Here is a 15,711-nt window from a genome sequence, read left to right as displayed (position 1 = left end):
TGTGTTACTTGACATAACATGTGTTACATAACATGACATGACATAATGTGTGTTACATAACATGACATGACATAATGTGCTACTTGACATAACATAACATGTGTGTTACATGACATAACATGTGTTCCTGGCTCCAACTCAAAGTTTTATACAATCCCTACAATCTAGATAGGGATAGTCCCTCCCTATTTCAGTCTGTTTTCATCCGTTTGATTCCTAATGAACATGACCCAGTTGTCAGTCAGTCATACCTACTTGATAAAGTCCTGACAGTGCTGGAGTTGTTTACATGCTTGGGTCACTTCCAGGTCGTTCAGCAGAGCCAGGGTGCCGACTGTCAGATGGAGCTTAGCAGGGTTCTGGAAGATGCTTCCATCTACTCCGTGGTCCTTAACAAGAGAGGAGACCTGAGATGAACTGACCACACAGAGAAACGCTGTAGGGTGAAGTTGCCCCTAGACACTGATCTTAGGTCCGTTTTGCATTTCCCCCACTAATGGTTGAGATTAGAGGTCGACCGATTATGATTTTCAACGCCGATACCGATTATTGGAGGACCAAAAAAAGCCGATACCGATTAATCGGGCGATTAAAAAAAATATATTTGTAATAATGACAATTACAACAATACTGAATGAACACTTATTTTAACTTAATATAATACATCAATAAAATCAATTTAGCCTCAAATAAATAATGAAACATGTTCAATTTGGTTTAAATAATGCAAAAACAAAGTGTTGGAGAAGAAAGTAAAAGTGCAATATGTGCCATGTAAGAAAGCTAACGTTTAAGTTCCTTGCTCAGAACATGAGAACATATGAAAGCTGGTGGTTCCTTTTAACATGAGTCTTCAATATTCCCAGGTAAGAAGTTTTAGGTTGTAGTTATTATAGGAATTATAGGACTATTTCTCTCTATATACGATTTGTATTTCATATATCTTTGACTATTTGATGTTCTTATAGGCACTTTAGTATTGCCAGTGTAACAGTATAGTTTCCGTCCCTCTCCTCGCTCCTACCTGGGCTCGAACCAGGAACACATCGACAACAGCCACCCTCGAAGCAGCGTTACCCATTTTTCCCCTTGCAGGGCAAGATCTAAATATTCCTGTTACATTGCACAACCTTCAATGTTATGTCATAATTACGTAGAATTCTGGCAAATTAGTTCGCAACGAGCCAGGCGGCCCAAACTGTTGCATATACCCTGACACTGCGTGCAATGAACGCAAGAGAAGTGACACAATTTCACCTGGTTAATATTGCCTGCTAACCTGGATTTCTTTTAGCTAAATATGCAGGTTTAAAAATATATACTTCTGTGTATTGATTTTAAGAAAGGCATGGATGTTTATGGTTAGGTACAGTCGTGCAACGATTGTGCTTTTTTCGCAAATGGGCTTTTGTTAAATCATCCCCCGTTTGCGAAGTTGGCTGTCTTTGTTAGGAAGAAATAGTCTGCACACAGTTCGCAACGAGCCAGGCGGCCCAAACTGCTGCATATACCCTGACTCTGTTGCAAGAGAAGTGACACAATTTTCCTAGTTAAAAGAAATTCATGTTAGCAGGCAATATTAACTAAATATGCAGGTTTAAAAATATATACTTGTATATTGATTTTAAGAAAGGCATTGATGTTTATGGTTAGGTACACGTTGGAGCAACAACAGTCCTGTTTTGCAAATGCGCACCGCATCGATTATATGCAACGCAGGACACGCCAGATAAACTAGTAATATCATCAACCATGTGTAGTTAATTAGTGATTATGATTGATTGATTGTATAAGATAAGTTTAATGCTAGCTAGCAACTTACCTTGGCTTCTTACTATATTCGCGTAACAGGCGGGCTCCTCGTGAGGCAGGTGGTTAGAGCGTTGGACTAGTTAACCATAAGGTTACAAGATTGAATCCCCGAGCTGACAAGGTAAAAATCTGTCGTTCTGCCCCTGAACAAGGCAGTTAACCCACCGTTCCTAGGCCGTCATTGAAAATAAGAATGTGTTCTTAACTGACTTGCCTAGTTAAATAAAGGAGTAAAAAAAAATATATATTTTTTTTAATCGGCCAAATCGGTGTCCAAAAAAAAACGATTTCCGATTGTTATGAAAACTTTAAATCGCCCCTAATTAATCAGCCATTCCGACTAATCGGTCGACCTCTAGTTGAGATTAGTATTGGGGGAAGAGGAAGCTGATCCTAGATCTGCACAATTTAACCCAGAACCAGACACCCAGAGAAACTAAAACAGGGACCCAAGATCTCTGATAGCTATTCAGTCAATATAAACATGAATGGAATATAGTCAAATCTCAAACTGGAGTTGGAGAATATTATGCACGATTTTACAGATTGTCATCCCTCCCATCCGCCATGCACGCACGCACACACACACACACACACACACACACACACACACACACACACACACACACACACACACACACACACACACACACACACACACACACACACACACACACACACACACACACACACACTTCCTTACCTGAGAACACTGCTCCAACACCTCCTCTTTAAACCTCAGGAATCCATCCTGAACTTGAGGGTGGTTAAGAGCGAACGACAGGAAGTGGGTGAACGGCTGCTTCTTGCGAAAGCTCTGCACCAGGAGCTCGACACGAGTCACGGCAGAGGACACCGCGGCCTTCTGGGAGCCAGTGATCACTGGAACAATGTGTAACCGTTATTGTGTGACTGTAAATGTGAGACTTTTATTTTGATATCCCATGATTCTAGCCCTCAGGAGAAGAGGTTCCTGGATAACGCTTCAGTCTTGAGTTTAGCGTGGTTGCTGGACCCACGTTCTTGGCTGACTTTTATTAATAAACTCATTAATATGACTTGACTGCTGACAGAAAATCCCTGAAATCCCCAGAGGTAGAGAAAGGAGAGTTTTGCTAGACTGGTCCCAGATCTGTTTGTGCTTGCATAGTGAACTCCTATAGTCATTGTTAATCACTTGCCTAGATAAATAAAGGTAAAATAAAATAAAAACATGAAATGTCTTGTAATTCCGACCATATGAGTTGGTGAGACAGCACAAACAGTCATAATATGGGACGAGGCTACAGTGTTGCACCAGTATCTTTACTATAGACCTCTGGTTTGGGCTGGTCTCCAAGCTCTGGTCCAGGGCGTTACGTGCGGCCTGACCCTTCTTCAAGAAGGCTGAAAAAGGCTCAAGCCCCTGGACCAGAGGTACTGGTCTCTCCGCTAATAAAATGCCACTCACCGATCTGCCCTTCCACTCCTTGTTTAGGAATGTTGATGTCTGTCTTTGTGTCTGCCTCTAGTCTTCTACGTGTCTCTCCTTTCCTCCCGATGATGTATCTGTTAAAAACACACACTTCTCTGGTTAGTACACCATATCCTTGATTTTCATTGAAGATGTACACATAGACCTAATGACCATAATGAAATACACACACACACACACCTAATTTGCCTAAAATATTACGCTGTTACCATGGTTACCTTATGGATATTCAGTCTTAAAGAAATTTCTACAAGCCAGAATGTTGAATAAAATGATATTTAAACGTGACGGTAGGAAGTGGAGATAAACACAGGAAAGGATTATTAACCAGACTTTATGGGGCGTCGGTGTGTATGACTCTGTCAGCTTGTATTCCTGCTATACTACATGGCACAATAACAGGACTTACTGTCGCCCGGGGAAGCTCTAGCAGGGCAGAAATTTGACAAACTGACTTGTTAGAAGGTGGCATCCTATGACGGTGACACGTTGAAAGTCACTGAGCTCTTCAGGAAGGCCATTCTACTGCCAATGTTTGTCTATGGAGATTGCATGGCTGTGTGCTCGATTTTATACACCTGTCAACAACGAGTGTGGCTGAAATAGGCTAATCCTCTAATTTGAAAGGGTGTCCACATACTGTTGTAGATATAGTGTATGTGAAATGAGCACGGGCAAAGTGTGTATGTATTTTCAATCTTCTGATGCATGGCAGGTAGCCAGACGTACCCAAACGTTGTCGACTGAACCACGTTTCCTCGCAATCAGCTGGAAGTGCTTGCGTCTTACTGCAAACTAAAAGTCGGCAGCGTTCGGTCTCTGGTACGGTTACACTTGGCCTTTGTTTACATATTGTGCTAAATGTTTACGTCGCATGCGAATCGCGTGAAGTATTGAAACTCCAAACCAACAGAACCATATACAGACCAGCGTACTGAAAGTCCGGCTAAAAACACTTCCCTGTGGACAACGGGTAAAGTAAGTCCAAATTAGGTTTATTCAACATTTTGATCTGTAATGGGACGGTTCGGGAAATGTTGAGCTCACACGTTAGAGACGAGAGTGTGGGTCATCTACTCCCGGATCCTAAAATGGACTAACACCTCAAATCAAATCAAATTTTATTTGTCACATACACATGGTTAGCAGATGTTAATGCGAGTGTAGCGAAATGCTTGTGCTTCTAGTTCCGACAATGCAGTAATAACCAACGAGTAATCTAACCTTACAATTCCACAACTACTACCTTATACACACAAGTGTAAAGGGATAAAGAATATGGACATAAAGATATATGAATGAGTGATGGTACAGAACGGCATAGGCAAGATGCAGTAGATGGTATCGAGTACAGTATATACATATGAGATGAGTAATGTAGGGTATGTAAACATAAAGTGGCATAGTTTAAAGTGGCTAGTGATACATGTATTACATAAAGATGGCAAGATGCAGTAGATGATATAGAGTACAGTATATACATATACATATGAGATGAGTAATGTAGGGTATGTAAACATAAAAGTGCATAGTTTAAAGTCATATGCCGTCATCGACTCATGAAGTGCATCCCAACTGGCACCCTATTCCCTTAGGGCTCTGGTCAAAAGTAGTGCACCGAATAGGGTGCCATTTAGGGTGCATAGCCTACATGGTGTTTGTAACTCACTTGTAAAGAACACTTGGGACATCAATGGCACAGCTGAAACCTTTGTCAGTCTGTTCTATGGAGTGGTTGTCACAGAACTCTTCGTCTTCGTCAAACGGTTCACTAGCTAATCAAAACAACAAAGTGCATGTGTGAGATCGGCAAGAACATGTTGGTGTTCCATAACAGGTGCAGCAGGGACAAATAGGAGAGGAGACAGCTACATTTAGAGGAGACAAGCATCCCACAACACATTGTGGTGGTCAATTGGTCAGCTATAACTAGCTAAGTCTCAGTAGAATAAGGTCAATTATCTGGTAGTACTGCACAGTATTGTAGCCATCTGTCTTATCTAGCTAGCTAGCTATAGTTAGCTGGGGTTGTAGGGAGCTAGCACCAATGAGGTATAATGGCTAGCACTGAGGACCTAGCTACCTGGTGGTCCCATGTAGGAGTCGTCCTCTTCCCCCTCTTCATACTGGTCTTCTTTGATGGTATTTCTTCTGTATACTCTTCCACTTATGTTGATCAATGATGGACGTAAGATTTCCATTGTAGCAGTTATCTTGAATAGTAAATAAAACTATATATACTGTAGTGAATAGTAGCTGCCAACTATGTGTGTGCTCTTTGGCTGTTTTGCGACATACGGCAGTTTGACGTAAAGTAACCAGCTGATTACGTAGTCGCTGATCTCTACGCTGCATGGATAGACATTCCGCGCTCGCAACAAATTAATGATGCGCCAATATCAACATTTGATTTATATATCGCATAAACCGTAAAGCGGGGTTATTGTTGGGGTAGCTAACCTTAAACAAAAACAGAAGTTAGCCTGCTGCTTTCTCCATCACCAGTGGTAGGTTCATCACTTCAATAAGACTCGTATGTCTGATTTATTATGCGGAAATTTTGCTTCAGTAGTAAATGCGCTATGCTTCATGTAACGTTAGCTAGCTATGTTTGCCAGTTTATTATTCATAACGTTGTTAGCCTTGTGTTGTTAGCCAGCTAGTAATGCTAATGTAATGACAAAGATGTGTATAACGTGTTCTATCTGTGCTAATGCTGCACAGCTAGCTACATTTACTTTGAAGAAATATTGCTGGTCATTTGGGACTGTATTTATCCGCAATACACGACTCTGAACTTGGTGATCATGATTTGCGGTTGTGTTCCTCTTCCTCAGTTGGAATGGCAGCCTCCTCCTCATCCTCCTCTGCCGGAGGGGTTAGTGGGAGCTCGGTGACTGGCTCTGGATTCAGCGCGTCAGAACTCATCCCCCCGCGTAAGGTCCTCTACACTTATCCCAAAGGCGCCGGGGAGATGATGGAAGGTAGGCTTTCTTTGACACGGGCCAATCACCAGAGGCTTTGGAATATAGGTTCAGAACGTTGCAAGAGACAGACCGGTGATGAGGATTCTTTTGGAGTTCTACAAAACCTTGTCTGTTCTGTACATTCTACCTGCAACATTCTGAACATGTTCTTGGCTCTGATTACAATATTAATCATGCTCATATCCCATATACAGTAATGCTGTGTGTTTCAGATGGATTAATGCTTCTGTGTGTTTGTGGTTAGCTACTGTACATGTGTTTGGTTCTGAATACAAGCCCCTTCTGTACATCTGCCTAGCCACACTTCTCGTACAACTATTCTATCTGGCTTCAAGTCAAGTGTAGCTTGTCTGGATTTTACCCACAAGATAAACAATGTGTCCCTGGAACTTTTCACTGTTCCCTGAATGACCTAGCTACCATGCGTCATAGTTGGATCTTCCTCCAGGAGGACGTGTGCTGCTACCAGCGACAGTCGATGCTCTGCCCCAATATCAACACGCATCGCCAGTGTGCCCCACTTCCCTCACACCCAAATCAATCTGGCTTCAAGTCAAGTGTAGTTAGTGATCCTTTGATCTGGAGTTGGTGACCCATGATCCTTTGAATCATAGTTGGATCCAACAGGACGTACATGGGCACCAGATAGTAGTCAGTGCTCTGCCAATGGGTCAGCCCACAACACCCACCACCAGTTTTGTCACATCACACAAGAGGATCTGTTTGTTTGAACCCAAAGGGCCATCTGGCTCATTGCCCCTGCTTTGTGCATCCCAAATGACACCCTATTACCTACGTTGTGCACTAATTTTGACCAGAGCCTTATGTGCCAAAGTAGTACACTATATTAGGATAGGGTGCCCCATCCTTTGTTACCTATTTAGACCCCAAATCAAACATTGTGTTGTAATGAATGTCTTAGTTTGGATCATTGTGCTGGAAAGTACTGGGTGTTCAGAGGACTAATGGGCTCACTGTTAAGTGGGACAGCAGTGAAGCTGGTGGCCAGGGTTGGGGTTCTATTCCGCTTTGTTTTTGGGGCCTGTCCCACAGGGCAGCACACAATTGGCCCAGCGTCGTCCGGGTTAGGGGAGGGTTTGGCCGGGGTAGGTCGTCCTTGTAAATAAGAATTTGTTCTTAACTGACTTGCCAAGTTAAATAAAATAAATATATATATATATAAATAAATGGCACCCTATTCCCTACACCAGGGATCATCAACTAGATTCAGCCCCGGGACGATTTGAGTTTTTACTTGAGTGGACAATCGGGGAGTCTGAACATAATTAGAAATCAGTTGTAGACTGCAAATTGACCGCAAGAAGACCAAACATATTGTTTTAGTCAAATATTATATCAAACCTTGCTTACTTGTATACTGTATATGATCAGATGTGTCTCTCTATTGTGCACAGGAATACAAGGGAACAGATTTCCAAAACATTTAATCACTTGGAACTGATGTTTTATGTCTTTTGGCCAACAATGAAAATGGGGGGACCGAATTCGGTCCGTGGGCCACCAGTTGGAGAACCTAACCCTACATTGTGCACCAATATCATATGGGCCATGGTCAACAGTAGTGCACTATCTAGGGACATGGTCAACAGTAGTGCACTATCTAGGGAACAGAGTGCCATTTGTGACACATTGTGTTCTAGTTGGTTATTTTGGCTAGTCTTTTTATTCTCCAGTTTGTTTACTTCTCAATCCTAGCAAACTGAACGGTGGCACATGTTGGCATAATGTGAGGAGTTATATCATGTTTTTAGCTAACTCCTCTACTTACTTACTCAGTAATTACCGAGGATTGTGCCCGTCCGGAGGATTGGATATTAAATAGTTTGTACCACAAAACCATTTACTATAATACGTTATGTTATATAATAGATCTATAGCGTAATAGTTTTGTGTGTGTGTGTGTGTGCTGGGTTGGGTTGTGATCAAGAAGGCACATTTCCATTCTTGTTGTTTAAACTATTTCAGGGTTAACTTGTCTACTACTACAGTATTTGTACATGTGCTAGTTGAGGAAAGCGTAGCAGCAGTTGATGTGATATTGAACATGAACTCTGTGTCTTCAGACGGCTCAGACAGATTTCTGTGTGAGTCTGTGTTCAGCTACCAGGTGGCGTCAACACTGAAACAGGTGAAGCACGGTAAGTCCATCAGTCTCTTAATTCAATTATTAGTATTATTTTTAAATGCCTAAGGGTGCGTCTCAAATGGCACCCTATTCCCTATATATAGTGGACTACTTTCAACCAGAGCCCTATGGGCCTGGTCAAAAGTAGCCCACTATATAGGGAATAGGGTGCTATTTAGGATGCATTTGTTGTTAAGGAAAAAAGTACTCTGGTAACGGATACAAGATAACGCAATGCTTGATCTAACAGCGTATTTCACTGATTTGTTTTTAGATCAACAGGTATCTAGAATGGAGAAACTGGCCAGTTTGGTTGAAGAGCTAGAAGCAGATGAGTGGCGTTACAAACCAATCGAACAGCTTTTGGGATTTACTCCGTCTTAAAGTCAAATAAAGACGTGCTCAGTAGCCGCTAGCTGGTTACCACTGGAGGAACATATTGACTGCAGAACACTACTTTATTTCCAACACATTTTGTTTATTGTCATTTATTGTGTCATTCCCACAAGGAAGGATGTTCCTGCCTGGTATTGGCCAATGTTTAGCTCTGGTCCAGGTCGTCGTTAGAGCACGTTCCTTCACTAACTGGAGGAACGGACACCCTGGACCAGAGCTAGCTATTGTTGTGACCTAAAAAAGCTTTATCACAGCAATGAATTATGAATTGAGTAATTAATCATGTCATAGTGGGGAAATTGATGCATTCATGTTTTACTAGTGGTTTTTAAATATACAAAATAAGATGGAATCCTCTTCCTATGTATTAAAATGAAAACATGACGTACTTGGATTATCATTTATTAAATATTTAAATAAAAAATATACAGAATCAATTGTATTCGAGTTATTTACAGCTTTATTACATTATTACAATGGATTGTTTGTTATCACACAGTTGAAAACAATAGAACCAGGCTAATTGTATTACTGTAAATACCAAGGTCAATGAGAATGTAGGGGAACACAATAACATCTGCAGCAGCAGCCAGGCTTGTTATTCCCCACACATCCTAAAGGGAGGGGACTGAACAGGCTGATGTTCTGGGTGACAGTACGAGTACGTCCATGTGTCTATGCCCTCAAAGCTGCTCTCAATATGCAGATACACACACACAATAACATCAGGCAGTCAGTCATCAAAGGACAGGGGGAGAACAAATAGGTTTTGTTAATAAAATCACCACCATTCTGCCTACACTACCAGGCTGTAGGTGTTCTGTCTACACTACCAGGGCTGTAGGTGTTCTGTCTACACTACCAGGCTGTAGGTGTTCTGTCTACAGTCCAGGGACAGACTATTGTTTACCAGGGGTCTGGTCAGTACAGTCCAGGGACAGACTATTGTTTTCCAGGGGTCTGGTCAGTACAGTCCAGGGACAGACGATTGTTTACCAGGGGTCTGGTCAGTACAGTCTAGGGACAGACTATTGTTTTCCAGGGGTCTGGTCAGTACAGTCCAGGGACAGACTATTGTTTACCAGGGGTCTGGTCAGTACAGTACAGGGACAGACTATTGTTTTCCAGGGGTCTGGTCAGTACAGTCCAGGGACAGACTATTGTTTACCAGGGGTCTGGTCAGTACAGTACAGTCCAAGTACAGTCCAGGGACAGACTATTGTTTACCAGGGGTCTGGTCAGTACAGTCCACGGACAGACTATTGTTTACCAGGGGTCTGGTCAGTACAGTCTAGGGACAGACTATTGTTTACCAGGGGTCTGGTCAGTACAGTACAGTCCAGGGACAGACTATTGTTTTCCAGAGGTCTGGTCAGTCCAGTCCAGGGACAGACTATTGTTTTCCAGGGGTCTGGTCAGTACAGTCCAGGGACAGACTATTGTTTTCCAGGGGTCTGGTCAGTACAGTCTAGGGACAGACTATTGTTTTCCAGGGGTCTGGTCAGTACAGTCCAGGGACAGACCATTGTTTTCCAGGGGTCTGGTCAGTACAGTCTAGGGACAGACTATTGTTTTCCAGGGGTCTGGTCAGTACAGTCCAGGGACAGACTATTGTTTACCAGGGGTCTGGTCAGTACAGTACAGGGACAGACTATTGTTTTCCAGGGGTCTGGTCAGTACAGTCCAGTCCAGGGACAGACTATTGTTTACCAGGAATCTGGTCAGCAGGGTGCAATGTTACAGGATATTGGTATAGAAATGTATTGTGGAACATATATGTTGTCTGTAATGCCCAGTAGAATAGAGCATTTTAAAATGTCAGCTGTATTCTTATGGCCTTTCTATCTGCGGTGTTCCTCCACAGTGTTTGTCTACTGAGCGTGGCCCTGGCAGAGATCCAGTCTCTTTCAGCCTGGTGTCTGGTGGGTCTTATTGAATCTAAAGTCAGGAAATGTGCTGCACTTGGTGATTCCACCAGTGAATGAATGTTTTTCAGTTGAATGAGCAGTGAGGAAGTCCAGTGGTTGGTTGACTGTACAGAATGTACTGTACTAGTTTACAAGCTGCTTTTTTTTCTTATTCTTTTTTTCTCAATAAAAGGGTGTGACTAACCGAGAGGAACACTTCTGGGTCCTAAAGTTAGTCCTGTTAAAACTTGTTTTTAACCAAGCTTCTGTTTCTTTACACTTTGTGTCTCTTGCTGTGTTAAAACTTGTTTTTAACCAAGCTTCTGTTTCTTTACACTTTGTGTCTCTTGCTGTGTTAAAACTTGTTTTTAACCAAGCTTCTGTTTCTTTACACTTTGTGTCTCTTGCTGCGTTAAAACTTGTTTTTAACAAAGCCCATGTTTCTTTACACTTTGTGTCTCTTGCTGTGTTAAAACTTGTTTTTAACCAAGCTCATGTTTCTTTACACTTTGTGTCTCTTGCTGTGTCAGTTGGTAGATTTGTATTTTACAAAGTACATATAATAAAAGTTATTTCAAACAATCAACTTGCCTCTACAGATTTCGGTAACCTATCTATATGCCTGATCAGATAGAGACAACGGTTGTTGAAGGTAACCTTCAGTCATTTTATGACAGCACATTGTTTGTCTTGCTGCAGTTCACATTGTGTGCCTTTGTTGTCTAGCAGTTCAATCTCCTTGACTGGTACAGTCCGTCCATCTCTCTTCATGTGTTGTTTCACTGCATATGTGATACCTGGCTGTCATCCAAAAACTTTTTTTTCTTTTCTCTGGCAGACCACAGAAGCCTGGTTGAGAATGTGTTCTCCTACCAGCAGTAAGGCCTGATACAGAACACAGAAGCCTGGTTGAGAATGTGTTCTCCTACCAGCAGTAAGGCCTGGTACAGAACACAGAAGCCCGGTTGAGAATGTGTTCTCCTACCAGTAGTAAGGCCTGATACAGAACACAGAAGCCTGGTTGAGAATGTGTTCTCCTACCAGTAGTAAGGCCTGGTACAGAACACAGAAGCCCGGTTGAGAATGTGTTCTCCTACCAGCAGTAAGGCCTGATACAGAACACAGAAGCCCGGTTGAGAATGTGTTCTCCTACCAGCAGTAAGGCCTGATACAGAACACAGAAGCCCGGTTGAGAATGTGTTCTCCTACCAGCAGTAAGGCCTGATACAGAACACAGAAGCCTGGTTGAGAATGTGTTCTCCTACCAGCAGTAAGGCCTGATACAGAACACAGAAGCCCGGTTGAGAATGTGTTCTCCTACCAGCAGTAAGGCCTGGTACAGAACACAGAAGCCTGGTTGAGAATGTGTTCTCCTACCAGCAGTAAGGCCTGATACAGAACACAGAAGCCCGGTTGAGAATGTGTTCTCCTACCAGCAGTAAGGCCTGATACAGAACACAGAAGCCCGGTTGAGAATGTGTTCTCCTACCAGCAGTAAGGCCTGATACAGAACACAGAAGCCCGGTTGAGAATGTGTTCTCCTACCAGCAGTAAGGCCTGATACAGAACACAGAAGCCTGGTTGAGAATGTGTTCTCCTACCAGCAGTAAGGCCTGATACAGAACACAGAAGCCTGGTTGAGAATGTGTTCTCCTACCAGCAGTAAGGCCTGATACAGAACACAGAAGCCTGGTTGAGAATGTGTTCTCCTACCAGCAGTAAGGCCTGATACAGAACACAGAAGCCTGGTTGAGAATGTGTTCTCCTACCAGTAGTAAGGCCTGATACAGAACACAGAAGCCTGGTTGAGAATGTGTTCTCCTACCAGCAGTAAGGCCTGATACAGAACACAGAAGCCTGGTTGAGAATGTGTTCTCCTACCAGTAGTAAGGCCTGATACAGAACACAGTAGCTTACCAGCCGATCACTTTATTTTGCTAATTTTGGGACAGTAAAAAGTGACTTTACTGAGCCGATGCAACACAGTTTAAGTTAGTTCCTAATCAGGAGGTATTTTTGTGAGTCCAATATTTTATGATTACTCATACTTTATTTTCAAGTAGCATGTTTAGTGTACATGTGGAGGATGTCAGAAGTACTTTAAACATATGACTAAGGCATAATGGGGTTTAGATAGCACCACTATGGCTACCATGCTTGTTGTAAATGCTATTGCAGTTGGCTTAGATGATAGAAAGAATAGTACTGCCATGTATGTAGACTTGTCAAAAGCTTTTTATACAGTAGACCATGTTATTCTGTTGAATAAGCTGTCCTGATAGGGTAATATAGATCATGTTATTCTGTTGAATAAGCTGTCCTGATAGGGTAATATAGACCATGTTATTCTGTTGAATAAGCTGTCCTGATAGGGTAATGTAGACCATGTTATTCTGTTGAATAAGCTGTCCTGATAGGGTAATATAGACCATGTTATTCTGTTGAATAAGCTGTCCTGATAGGGTAATGTAGACCATGTTATTCTGTTGAATACGCTGTCCTGATAGGGTAATATAGATCATGTTATTCTGTTGAATAAGCTGTCCTGATAGGGTAATGTAGACCATGTTATTCTGTTGAATAAGCTGTCCTGATAGGGTAATGTAGACCATGTTATTCTGTTGAATAAGCTGTCCTGATAGGGTAATATAGACCATGTTATTCTGTTGAATAAACTGTCCTGATAGGGTAATATAGATCATGTTATTCTGTTGAATAAGCTATCCTGATAGGGTAATATAGACCATGTTATTCTGTTGAATAAGCTGTCCTGATAGGGTAATATAGACCATGTTATTCTGTTGAATAAGCTGTCCTGATAGGGTAATATAGACCATGTTATTCTGTTGAATAAACTGTCCTGATAGGGTAATATAGACCATGTTATTATGTTGAATAAACTGTCCTGATAGGGTAATGTAGACCATGTTATTCTGTTGAATAAGCTGTCCTGATAGGGTAATATAGACCATGTTATTATGTTGAATAAACTGTCCTGATAGGGTAATATAGATCATGTTATTCTGTTGAATAAGCTGTCCCGATAGGGTAATATAGACCATGTTATTATGTTGAATAAACTGTCCTGATAGGGTAATATAGATCATGTTATTCTGTTGAATAAGCTGTCCCGATAGGGTAATATAGACCATGTTATTCTGTTGAATAAGCTGTCCTGATAGGGTAATGTAGACCATGTTATTCTGTTGAATAAGCTGTCCTGATAGGGTAATGTAGACCATGTTATTCTGTTGAATAAGCTTTCCTGATAGGGTAATGTAGACCATGTTATTCTGTTGAATAAGCTGTCCTGATAGGGTAATGTAGACCATGTTATTCTGTTGACTAAGCTGTCCTGATAGGGTAATATAGACCATGTTATTCTGTTGAATAAGCTGTCCTGATAGGGTAATGTAGACCATGTTATTCTGTTGAATAAGCTGTCCTGATAGGCTTGGGTACTGATGCTTGCTGATGATTTCGTAATTATCTCAATGACAGAACTCAGGCCATCAGGGTAGATGGGGTCAAATCTGAGATCCTTGAGTTACATACTCGGCCTGCTAATGTTTACAATCTATATCAAAAAAACATTAGTAATGCTGTAAAAAATTGTAATATTAATTTTTGTATGCAGATGATAGTGTTGTATTCCATTGCTGCATCAGTTGGCCAAGTCTTTTCACGTTTACAATCTGATTTGCTAGCACTGCAGAGGTCACTATTGGATCTAAAGTTGGTGGTAAATACAAACAAAACCAAACGCATGCTTTTTGTCTAGGTCCTATAATCCAGATTTAAATGAATTTGTAATGACTAGTTTGAACGCTACACAAATTGAACGAGTTCCTTCCTACAAATATCTTGGTATCTGGCTTGATGACAAAATGTCATTAAAACATGTCACTAAGGTGGTGAAGAAGTTGAAAGTTCAAGGTTGGTTTCTTTTACAGAAACAAAAGCATGTCTGACTTTTGATAATAGGAAGTATATTGTCCAGGCCACTTTTATGTCGATTTTAGATTCTGGGGATATTATCTATATGCCTGCAGCAGCAACTATACTTAAACCAGTAGATGCTGTTTTCCATTGGACCCTTAGGTTTATTACTGGTGATGGTTATAGAACTCACCATTGGGACCTTAGGTTTATTACTGGTGATGGTTGTAGAACTCACCATTGGGCCCTTAGGTTTATTACTGGTGATGGTTCTAGAACTCACCATTGTTCCCTTAGGTTTATTACTGGTCATGGTTATAGAACTCACCATTGGGCCCTTAGGTGTATTACTGGTGATGGTTCTAGAACTCACCATTGTTCCCTTAGGTGTATTACTGGTGATGGTTGTAGAACTCACCATTGGGCCATTAGGTTTATTACTGGTGATGGTTGTAGAACTCACCATTGTGCCCTTAGGTTTATTACTGGTGATGGTTCTAGAACTCACCATTGGGCCCTTAGGTTTATTACTGGTGATGGTTCTAGAACTCACCATTGTTCCCTTAGGTTTATTACTGGTCATGGTTATAGAACTCACCATTGGGCCCTTAGGTGTATTACTGGTGATGGTTCTAGAACTCACCATTGTTCCCTTAGGTTTATTACTGGTGATGGTTGTAGAACTCACCATTGTGCCCTTAGGTTTATTACTGGTGATGGTTGTAGAGCTCACCATTGGGCTCTTAGGTTTATTACTGATGATGATTCTAGAACTCACCATTGTTCCCTTAGGTTTATTACTGGTGATGGTTATAGAACTCACCATTGTTCCCTTAGGTTTATTACTGGTGATGGTTGTAGAACTCACCATTGGGCCATTAGGTTTATTACTGGTGATGGTTGTAGAACTCACCATTGTGCCCTTAGGTTTATTACTGGTGATGGTTATAGAACTCACCATTGTGCCCTTAGGTTTATTACTGGTGATGGTTGTAGAACTCACCACTGTGCTTTGTTTCAAAAAGTGGGTAGGGCTTCTTTGTATGTAAG

The 15,711-nt window shown here is 41.6% G+C and overlaps 2 protein-coding genes across 5 annotated transcripts in view; one reads left to right on the top strand and one right to left on the bottom strand.

Annotated features, from left to right (window-relative positions):
- ascc1 (activating signal cointegrator 1 complex subunit 1) overlaps positions 1-5,625 on the bottom strand; it is a 43,331-nt gene extending 37,706 nt beyond the window's left edge. For 2 of the 3 annotated variants that reach the window (XM_071394583.1, XM_071394584.1), the window contains exons 1-5: positions 5,370-5,599; positions 4,956-5,061; positions 3,263-3,360; positions 2,516-2,694; positions 256-389 (exon numbers count right to left, since the gene is read on the bottom strand). In XM_071394583.1, coding sequence (XP_071250684.1) covers positions 256-389; positions 2,516-2,694; positions 3,263-3,360; positions 4,956-5,061; positions 5,370-5,487 — 635 coding nt within the window. In that variant the 5' untranslated portion in view covers positions 5,488-5,599. Of the gene's footprint in view, positions 1-255; positions 390-2,515; positions 2,695-3,262; positions 3,361-4,955; positions 5,062-5,369 lie in introns of all 3 variants that reach the window. The other variant, XM_071394582.1, reaches the window with a different exon arrangement.
- anapc16 (anaphase promoting complex subunit 16) lies at positions 5,548-9,252 on the top strand. Of its 2 annotated transcripts, none has more exons than XM_071394586.1 (4): positions 5,548-5,793; positions 6,124-6,270; positions 8,358-8,432; positions 8,694-9,252. In XM_071394586.1, the coding sequence occupies exons 2-4, from the start codon at positions 6,129-6,131 to the stop codon at positions 8,801-8,803; spliced, it is 327 nt and encodes a 108-aa protein (XP_071250687.1). In that variant the 5' UTR covers positions 5,548-5,793; positions 6,124-6,128; the 3' UTR covers positions 8,804-9,252. The 2 variants fall into 2 exon arrangements, with proteins under 2 accessions (XP_071250687.1, XP_071250688.1); XM_071394587.1 differs by having other exon boundaries at positions 5,728-5,819.
- Positions 9,253-15,711: the final 6,459 nt, after the last annotated feature.

This window comes from Salvelinus alpinus, chromosome 3 (genome assembly GCF_045679555.1).
Source record: "Salvelinus alpinus chromosome 3, SLU_Salpinus.1, whole genome shotgun sequence".
In the NCBI taxonomy this organism is placed as follows: Eukaryota; Metazoa; Chordata; class Actinopteri; order Salmoniformes; family Salmonidae; genus Salvelinus; species Salvelinus alpinus.
Note: the sequence above shows the minus strand (reverse complement) of the source record. Positions and strands in the feature narration are given on the sequence as shown.